At 31.2% G+C, this 10,489-nt stretch overlaps 1 protein-coding gene across 2 annotated transcripts; it reads left to right on the top strand.

Annotated features, from left to right (window-relative positions):
- Positions 1-2,544: 2,544 nt before the first annotated feature.
- On the top strand, positions 2,545-9,845 carry LOC143053230 (uncharacterized). 2 transcript variants are annotated; one of them, XM_076226184.1, is made up of 4 exons: positions 2,545-2,661; positions 4,549-4,599; positions 8,347-8,422; positions 8,892-9,845. In XM_076226184.1, the coding sequence occupies exons 2-4, from the start codon at positions 4,551-4,553 to the stop codon at positions 9,472-9,474; spliced, it is 708 nt and encodes a 235-aa protein (XP_076082299.1). In that variant the 5' UTR covers positions 2,545-2,661; positions 4,549-4,550; the 3' UTR covers positions 9,475-9,845. The 2 variants fall into 2 exon arrangements, with proteins under 2 accessions (XP_076082299.1, XP_076082289.1); XM_076226174.1 differs by lacking the exon at positions 2,545-2,661 and adding an exon at positions 3,619-3,649.
- Positions 9,846-10,489: the final 644 nt, after the last annotated feature.

The following is a 10,489-nucleotide window of genomic DNA, read 5'->3' as shown; positions in this document are numbered from 1 at the left end:
GACCTTTAAATTTATTATAGTTTATTTCCTTTCTGAAGATTTCGTAAAAATGAGTTCGGAACTTCCATTATATAGGCCGGTACAGCGGTATTTCGGAATGACCCCCTCCCCCAGCATTTATAAGTAAATTATATGTAAATTGTATTTCCCTTGTTGCTGAAAATAAACCTCAGTGATCTCGACTGATTTTGATTACGTAACATATATTATATTTATTACAGAAATGCCATAAAAGTGTCCAAAAATTTCAATTGGAGGTTTAAAGAAGAAAAATAGCCTTAATTTATTTACTTTATAATTACTAATTTAGTTTTGATGACTATTAAATTAATATTTTTCAGTTTTTAATTATTGAGATGCATTCTTGCATAATTTTTGGACAGTAATTTAAGTTGAAGTTTATAAATATTGTTAAAAAAAAATGACATCGTCACATGAAAGTGATACATTCCAGTGAGCATTGAAAACAGGATATAAACTAAAGGTTTTCTCATCTAGCAATGACCTGATCGTTGCCAGGGTTTGCTTGTATTTTATTTACTTTAAGCTAACTTAAACGTATTTGTAAGTGATTGTGACATTCGATTCTTGAAACCAGTTTACTTGTGAATAAATGAAAAAATGGGATATATGCGTCATTGATGATTTATGATCTTGAAAACACAGGTACTACCAAACCACAGGTTTTCTGGAAATCTTATATTAGTGTACTATAGCGCATTACCTGATAGACAACTCATAGACAAGTGAATTTTGACTCAAAATGGTCTAAATATATTTCCTTTCACCAAAAGTTTCATTTCTGCACATTTGTTGGTTAGTTTAAGTAAACAATGACATCAAAAGCACTATTTTGTGTCAGAGTACAGGGGCGAATCCAGGATTTTGGAAAGGGTGGGCGAAGTAAATTGAATTTCGCAAAGCGGAGAGAGGCGAAATTTTTTTTTGGACCTTTTTAGGCCAAAAAACATAAAATAAGTGTACAATGAACTTTTTACACGGTTCCTGAAGTTGGGCATGCATATTTTATAGTTGTTGTAAAGTGTAAGGGTCGGACATTTTTGATGCCGTATTCTCCCATTATAAAACAATTGGATAGATCGAAAGCTATATGTACTAATATAATTGATGTGGGAGTTGGCAGTAAAAAATGGACATGGAAATTTCTCGTTTGTTTATTTAGTAAAACCTCACAATTATGTGTTGTAAACAAGATAGACGCCGGGCTATCGATGAAATTTACAATAGACCGACACGAGATAAGAAACAAACAAACAATTTTATCCAAATGTTTGGTTGAAATGTATTAACCAAAGTCTACGAATGAGTCTGAAAGGACAACGAATTTATGAATGACGGTCGACAAATGGAGACATAATGGCCACACGAAACAGGCAGGTTGCAATCGAGCCTTGAAAAAAGTATTCAATATATCAGTTCGGCGAAACAAATATTCCGGTCAGATATGGGATTTACATGCAAATCCCGGCAACAAAAAAATAACACCCGTTTATTATTCATCATGTTCATTTTATGCTAAATAATTATGTTTGAAATTTTTGTTTCTAATAGAAAATAAGTGGACAAAATTAATGTTTTCAATCCAGATATATACGACCAGAATTTTTGATTTAGACAAAAATCAGGGTAAGATTTTTTCTCTCAAACTTCTCAGATCATTTCCCCCTCAAATGAAATAGTCCATACTTTTAAAAGACATAAAATCTATCTACAGCTTACTGACTGGGGATCATTATTCAGATTTGTTATCTATAGGCTCGGGCCTTTGGGATTAAACATGTTATAGTGCTATAGTTTAAGACATCCAAGCCAATTTCAGCAAAAGAAAGTCAAAACATCCTTTGAAAAAATGCTCTGCACGCGCAAATATATAAACAAATAAAATAACACAACATTCAAACGGGATTGTGATGGTTCTTACCATATTTTGTTTGGGTTCCCTTATGTCACATAATTGGATAAAACCGTGACGATTTTGAAATTTATGAAATTTTTGTGTTAACTTTAAATATATTCGTGCATTATTGAAATTTTGAAAGCTCTAATTAATGTTGCATTTGACTTATTTTTGCATAATTGTGTAGTATATGTCGTTTTGAACGTCATCGCGGATATCATTGATTGTGTTTTAATTGATTATCTGATGTTTAACCTTATTCTATCCAGATATGTATATTTATCTGTTGTATTGACGTTTATGTCTTATCTCATGTTATTCATGAAGTGTCTACAATAACAAAAATTATGGAAACACCATTTGAAATATTGGACATTCATAAGTTAATATTCACCACAGTAACAAATTCAGTGTGTACTTTAAAATTAAGAATACAAGTTCTATATCTCCAAATAATCAAAATAAAACGTAGAAATCATATGTAATATTTAGAAGCCTGCAATCATGTATGCGTAGTTTTAATTCATTGTTGACAAAGTTAAGATTAAACCCTTGGTATGGAAAACAAATATGGTATTTCGGAAGCATTTATCACTTTCTTCTTGACTTAAAAACGACTTTTTGATAACTGTTCAAACGTTGAAATCAATAGTAAATCAAATAAATAACCATAACTTTGCCAATGATATTTGTTACACCATAACAAAGGCTTTCATTATTTGTGGAATATTTTCAACCAAAAGGTACGTTTATATAGTTTGCTTGAATTTTCTTCTTGTTTTTATATTATCTAAACAATGATATTCACAGCTTTGTACACTAAGTGCAGTTAATTTTCCATGAACTGTCCCAATAAATGAATTGCTTTACGACAAAATGACACATATATACCTCCATGTGAAAAAAAAAAAAATAAATATATGGGCAACTGATTAAAACTGTACAATTTGTATTTGTTTAAAACATTTATTTTAAGATTTTTAGATTTTCTGCTTTTTTAAGACATATGTGTTTGATATTTTCTCTATAGAATGCAATATAATCAAGGGATATATACTATTGTCAAATCAATAATGTGCCTATAAACGTATGGCAATATTTCTAGTAGAGAAGGTCTTCGAAGTTCACAACTATTTTCTTCCTATTTTTCACCCATTCTGAGCTGTCCAATTACAAATGCAAATTAACTTCTGAAATGAAAGCCAAAAACTGTTCCACTTTCAAAGCTATGTTTTCGAAGTACTGGAAAATCAGTGACAAGGTAAGATATCTTAAAAAACAAAACAAAAACAAACAAACAAACCTACATGATTACATTCAGAAAAATAGTGTGAAAAACATAAAAGAAAATCAAATATTAGACTTTGAAAACCATACGATTAATATGTCAATCGTATTTATGTTTGGATATAGATGGAATCAAAGTGAATAATTCTTTTCTATCTTCCATTTTTTTTACCTTTCAAATTTGGTTCTATTTTTTTAATCTACCAGACGAGTTTTGTTAGCAACTGAATATTTATATATACTCTTGAACAACCATTGAGATAAGTCTACAGTAATAAATCTATTGGCAATCAAGTGCCATTATTGTGTTGATTTTTAAACGTCAAGTTGTTTTGTGTAATGCAATTTACATCCATATAAACTTATTTTCATGTCGTTAGATTTATGAACTGTAAATTTTAAATTAAAAAACAAAGAAATATGCTATAATGTCTAGAATACGAAGTAAGTAACTTGTAATTACGTTTTGTTTGCCATATTTTTGTTTTGTTTTGAATTACTGCAGAGGGAAATGGTGGGATATATGAATGAGACAACACTTGCATGAAATATCGAACATTCGGAAAATTTGGGAGTAGAAAGGCTTTTATTAATGTATTCCGACTTAACGAGTGTTGAAGTATTTAAGGACGAGCTAACACCTTACAGCAAGATCTAGTGACGCTCTCTGGCTTCGACATAAGAGAAAAAAAGAGACGCTTATAATCATTCGCAACTTTTTTGCTCTCTACAAATGTTTATATTTATGAAAATACAAAGAATATAAGTCAGAATGGTACAAACCCATTTATATATATATATATATATATATATATATATATATATATATATATATATATATATATATATATATATATATGCCACTCTCACAGACAGGGATTACGATCGATATACCTTCTATACCAAAGCTACAAACCTTCACGGAATAGGCGGACATTACTTTTTTTTTTTGATTAAACGAAAAACACACACACTGACTTAAAAGACGATTAATGAACCCAATAAAACTTTACAATACTACATTTTTATTGATACATCTGCTCTACCCTTTTTTGTTTTTGAATGAATTTTGCGTGAGAATAAAAAAAAACCCTTATATAATACATAATAATGTATGTATTCAAGATTTTAAATTCAATGTTCCCTGTGAAGCCTTTCACGGTATGTGTCGCCTTATATTTATTTATCTTTAGATTAGAGGGAAGTCTATAACCGTGCGTCCAGAATAAAATGGATTATAGTTGCAAGCTACCATACTTCGACCTTTTAAACTAGAAATTTAACCTATTTTTTTAGGCTTACAGATAACTGGTTCATGTTTGTCTTTTGTTCTATATTGACAGAAATGGCAGCGTGTAATTCAGATGACGATACAATGAGTAATGGAACTTCTCGTAAGTTGTTTTTATATAAAAAAAATGTTTGCACCTATCTTTCTTAATTTACTATTATTGCAGGTTTTGGGACAATATTTACCGGCACTTTTGAACCTTTCATAAGTAGCTACATGTATATATAAGGTGAGATTCTGACTTTAAATGAAAAACACAAACACACGATCCGAACAGAAATAATGGGTGCTGAATAAATATTTTGAATAGCATAATATCAACCTTAGTGTAAGATTATGTTACTATTAAACACTGCAGTTATAAAAAAAAATGTCAGATATTCTCACGTATTAAACACATTTTTACAAAGAAATATTATATTGCTCTTTATGTAAGTTGAATATCTTCATAACTTGGTTGACTGTTGTGGAATGTGTGCAGTGTTACAATGACAACGGATATGTTGTAAAAGAAGTTACTTCAATACATATGAGCAACACGACGGGTGCCACATGTTAATCAGGAACTGTTTTGTACACCCAACATTCATGTATTTACTTTTGATCTTTCTGTTATGGTTTCAGTTGGATAAATCATTAACGAGTTATTTCTTGTCGTTTGTAGTCCAAATAATTATAAAAGTTGCATATACCATCATTGCCATATTCCCGAATATGACTGTCATACCGAGTGTGAATTGCCATTGCTATACCACGTGGTCGGAATTTTGTACGTCCAACATTTATATAAATTTTTTTATGTTCCTGTTATGGTTTCATTTGGATAATGTTATGTCTTATCTTTTGTAGTCTAAATGATTATAAAATTTCTTTTTCAAAACATCATTGTCATGAACATTGTTTGGACGAGTATTGTGAAAATAATTGTATAAAATTTGAGATTATTTGTTAGTTTTTAAAATACATCAGCGCGTCAATGTTATATCCTGCGGAATCTATCGTTGATGAAATATGTTCGTCGTTGTTCTGCGGTTTGTATGTTGGTTCAACTATTACATTATTTGTTTGTACGTTTCTCTGTGATGAATGTTCTTGCGAGTGTTTTTGCATTATTTCTGTCACGTAGTATTGTTATTTTAGCGATATTTTTAACATTGCCATAAAGCGGGAGGTTTGGGTAGCCATTAAACAAGGTCCAATCCACCATTTTTTTTCTTATATTGTGCTGTGCCAAGTCAGGAACATATCAGTTGTTATCAAATAGTTCGTTTCTATTTTTATATGTTGGCGTTTGTTTTTGTTGCAATTCAGTGTGCATGTTGTTTGTTTGTTTACCTCTTATAGTTGATGTGTTTCCCTCGGTTTTAGTTTGTTACCTGGATTTGTTTTCTCTCAATCGATTTATGACTTTTGAACACCATTATACTACTGTTGCCTTTATTAACCATTCAAGAGAACCTGAGTTTATCCCCTTTTTTTTGGTGGGATTTGTTTTGCTTAGTCATTAGCTTGTCATGTGTTTTGTGGACTTTTTCGTCGTTTTTCTTATCGCCACATAGAAATCTAAACACTGAGGAAAAGGAAGTCCCCTAAGAAATAGGATTATATCAGATGCCGATGGGTAGTACATATTCGGTGACAAGTCTTATTCGGTGATGTCAAAATCGAAAAATTACGACAGTTTGGACATATCCGCGGTCATCTGTGAGATATATATTTAATAATGACCAAACCAACTGGTCATTTTGTAATAAAATATCAAGTTAGAAACAATGACTTCAACTTTATCACTTGGAACTCGGGGTTATCCCTTCCTGTCATTCTCATCAAATCGTATTTTCAACAGTGCATTATATAATATGAACACTAGTCTGAGCGCTTAAGAACAAATCATATCAATTCAGATTAACAAGTATTTTCAATACAATATGACAGCCCATGATAAAAAAAAATAGCGAATGAAAAACGATCACTAATAATTTTTAAAAAGATTAAAAAGGGATATTAATATTCATTTAAATCTTATTTGAAATATCTTGCATATAAAACTGTACTATTAGATTTACTGTAAAAAGACATAATGCTAATACTTGGCATGTTAAAATAAAAAGACAATACAACTGTACAAATAAAAAGAAGTCAGACATTTAAACCTTGATAGCAACAACCCTGTATCAAGAAAATTTTGATAGGAAAATAAAACGTTAGAATAAGACAATTTGTATCATATAAAAATTCTTCATATAAAGACGCAACTGGAATGCTGATACCTAGAAGTACAAAGTTTACAATTGGGAAACTGAATTCATCCCGTTTGTAGTAAAGCTTTGTTGTCGACGTATCTTCATTGTTAATTTCTAGATCGTGTCAAGATATTGAGCAGACTCATATGTATCTGTGGTATTTTTTGTCACGTTTAGTTGAATAGTTGCGCTCAAAATTAGTCAATAAACATTGAATTATTTAGTGATAGTACATCATCTACATAGCGGAACGTGAAGGATAATGCAAGCTTCTTTGAGAAGCTATGTATGAAAGCTTCCTCACACGCTTATGAGAATAACTCCATAAGAAGATGATGTCAGTTTATATAATTTATCCCTTCTTATAAAACCAGAAAAGTGTATATTTACGTTTGCTATATTTTTATTGAACGAAAATTGAACTATTTTATAATCTGTCTTTAAGTTTAGATTGGGAAATATTAGCGTAAATGGTAAAAGAAGTCTTTTATTTAATATTGTAAGAAGAAAGGGTTTTATAACGTTGTATGTAATAACAGTTACACGTATGTAATTATGGTACCCGGTACAGTGAAGGAAATTCCAATTCTTCATTTTGTTGAAATCGAAAAGGAACGTAGAACAGTCATTTTATTGTTCGTGATTTCCTCTTTTGCAAGTATCATGAAAGTATTGGTGAGTTTCCAAGTAAACATTGTCAATAATTAATTCCTTATCCAAGCAGTTAATGTAATGTTATTATGATAATAACATACACAAACATGTTTTTCGGGATTTGTAGATGCTCCAAGTATCTCTCGTTTTGGATTTCCTGTGATTCCCTCAGTTATTGTTAGGTACCTTGATTTGTTTTCTAATCGATTTATGATATAAGAAAATCGTTAAACTACTATTGCTCTAATTTATCGTTTAGAAAACAATATATTTTCATGGAGATATCACAGGTGGTTGATAAGGGACTTCCCGTTTTGAATTTTTCCTTGGAGTTCTGTAATTTTGTTATTTTACTTTTAACTATCTTTTGTTTCCTTGCAAATAGATTAAGCACGAGTGCTCATGGAACCATTCAGAAATATTATCTACGTCTTGTTTTTTTCGCGTTTATTTCATTACCTGGTATAATCCTCGTTTTATTTCATAAGTTGTGAGTCCAATTAATGAATATAGGTATTTCGATTTATAAACACATCCCACAGAGATGCGTTGTTGACTTGTTGACTTGTTGACAATATTCATGTAAGGAGATTTGGACTTGTCAATATTGTCGTCCTGCAGCATGTCTCGTAAAATTTCTCACGAAATCTCTTGCAAAACTAAGGTTGTGTAACCATGTACTCACTTAAGTCTGGTCATTTCTTTTGGTGGGGTGGAAAGGGAAGGACGCAATGATACTCGCTCTTCTTGAATACAAATTGTCTATAGAATTAGAAATAACATGAACATAAACGCATATTTGGTCTCATCGTAATTGATACATAAAAAAATCTAAATCAATGGCACCCTGGGAAAGTTATTTCTTTGAAATGCCCAGGACATTTATACAGCCAGCTCCTATTCACTGCAATCTAAAATTAATATATCAATTGAAATATATTTTTATGTTTTAGATCATGTTACTCATGCTCTTGAATTTATGACAGAAGAAGAAGGCAAAGAGTTTCAGGAATTCAGAAGAAGTATCGGGTATGTCCACTCATTCCGCAATTTGATATTGGTTTGCTTTTATCCGAGTCTCTTATTCCTACCTAACACATTGCATGTTGGTCGACCACATAAGGAAATGTAACCAATTTAAAATAAAGAGATGAGAGATATGTGTCTTTTTTCTGTTTCACTTTTTCCCATTAGAATGTATAATCTCTACTCTTGAATCTCAAAGAGTTTTTGTTGATGTTTCAAAATCGCGTTAAGTCTCGAAGCATTTGGACCTAACACAATTCTTAAAGAAAACTCCTTGATGACGTTAGTAATAAAAGATCATCAACAGTTTTTACTGAATGAACAACATGTCAGACAGGGTTTTAATAGTTAGATACATTTAATAATAATATTCGAGTACGTGATACGTGCTGTTACAAATAATCAAATGTTTTTAATGAAAAAAAAGACCAAAATTTATTTGACCATTTACACATATTGATGTGTTTTACAGAATTGTTGGAACGTTTACAAAACAGATGGTCAAGATGGCGATTGCGCAGTTAAAACCTGAATTCGAAAACATGGCAGTAAAAGCAGCAGAACAAGCATTTGACAACAAAATGACAAAGGTTAGAGAACTGAATGAGGAATTGAACAAGAGAGAACGGGAACTAAAACAACTCCGTCTTGAAAAGAAAATTCTACAAGCCAAACTAGATAAAGAACGAGTTGTCAAAAGTAGACCGGATTCTGTTGAAACAAAAGAAAAAGAACTTAAAAGAATGGAAGCTGATATCAGTAATTTGAAAATGAAATTAAGAAAAACGACAGATGATTTAAAACACGAGCGAGACCGTTTGTCTGAAGAAGAGAAAAAACGACTAGAGCTGGAGAGTACACTACAAGCTGATGTAGAGAGACTTCGAAAAGAACTTGACAGGGTAAAAGGCCAATTGGGTCAACTGAGGTCAGCTAAAAATGTTGGAGATGATGAAACCAGAAAACTAAGAGAAAGAGAGCGACAGCTTTTGGATGAAATGGAGATGATTCGAAAGCAACAACCTCGTCTTCATAAAAGAAAACTGTTTGCTTAAAGTTTAGGAAACACAGAAAGAAATTCGTCCATTTATGATCAAAATTATATGTGACATCATATGTACTATCTAATTGCGCAAAACACGATACATTCACTGAGTAGTAATAATTGTTATAACTATTTACAAGTAATTTGTCATGTGTTATTATCAACATATTTATAATAAAACTCATTTGTTTACACTTTAATATGCTAAATGCAGATTATTTCTGGTACATATTTTAACAGCACTGAATCAATTATTTGTAGATATACTCATAAATCTCAACCAATTTATACATAATAATCTAAGAGAAGTATGCATAGTTTTGACATGTTTCTTTTAAAAAAAAAATATTTTAGAATAGTTCAATAAAGTTTTGTTTGGTAGTATGTATTATTGTTTTTTTTTCTTCATGTTTCTCTTTTAAACTCGTTAGATACGATTTGATTGAAAAGAAAGGATAATTAAAGCAATTTAATTTGATAAACGGTGGGATTTTCTCAGAATATTTATGTCCAAAGGGTACAACTGTTGAAGAAAACTATGCAGCAATGAAGTGAACTGACTTTTCAAAAAGAAGATCTGATCGGTGGTGCATGTTTTTTTTATAACTTTATTTTATAGTCTTTTGTTTTAAAAATGTTATTCCACCCCCAAACACCTACTCCCAACCTTGGGTTGAGTGTTTCTCCTGTCTACAGTTTTCAGTATTATATTTGTAGGACTCTAAAGTGCGATGGTACTCTAAAGTGCGATGGTCACGCTAAAGTGCGATGGTCTACGCTAAAGTACGATGGTGTATCACGCTAAAGTGCGATGGCTGTTTGTTCGCTAAAGTACGTTGGTTTATCACGCTAAAGTGCGATGGACTAAACGGGTAATGTTAAAGGGCTTAAAGTATTAAAGAACACGAATTTAAAAATAGTCTTCTTGCGAAAGCTAGTACAAGGTTTTATGACATATTTGATAGGCTTTATAATTACCGGTAGTCTTAAGTGATCATTGTTTTAAATTAAGAAGAACGACCACG

This window comes from Mytilus galloprovincialis, chromosome 1 (assembly GCF_965363235.1).
Source record: "Mytilus galloprovincialis chromosome 1, xbMytGall1.hap1.1, whole genome shotgun sequence".
Classification (NCBI taxonomy): domain Eukaryota; kingdom Metazoa; phylum Mollusca; class Bivalvia; order Mytilida; family Mytilidae; genus Mytilus; species Mytilus galloprovincialis.
This window is presented reverse-complemented; position numbering and strand designations above follow the sequence as displayed.

What these genes read in the sequence shown, in the direction of transcription:
- LOC143053230 (XM_076226174.1), top strand. An exon ending in AATGAGTAATGGAACTTCTC is followed by an intron (nt 4,600 to 8,346) that starts GTAAGTTGTTTT and finishes TTTATGTTTTAG; the next exon opens with ATCATGTTACTCATGCTCTT. An exon ending in GAATTCAGAAGAAGTATCGG is followed by an intron (nt 8,423 to 8,891) that starts GTATGTCCACTC and finishes TGTGTTTTACAG; the next exon opens with AATTGTTGGAACGTTTACAA.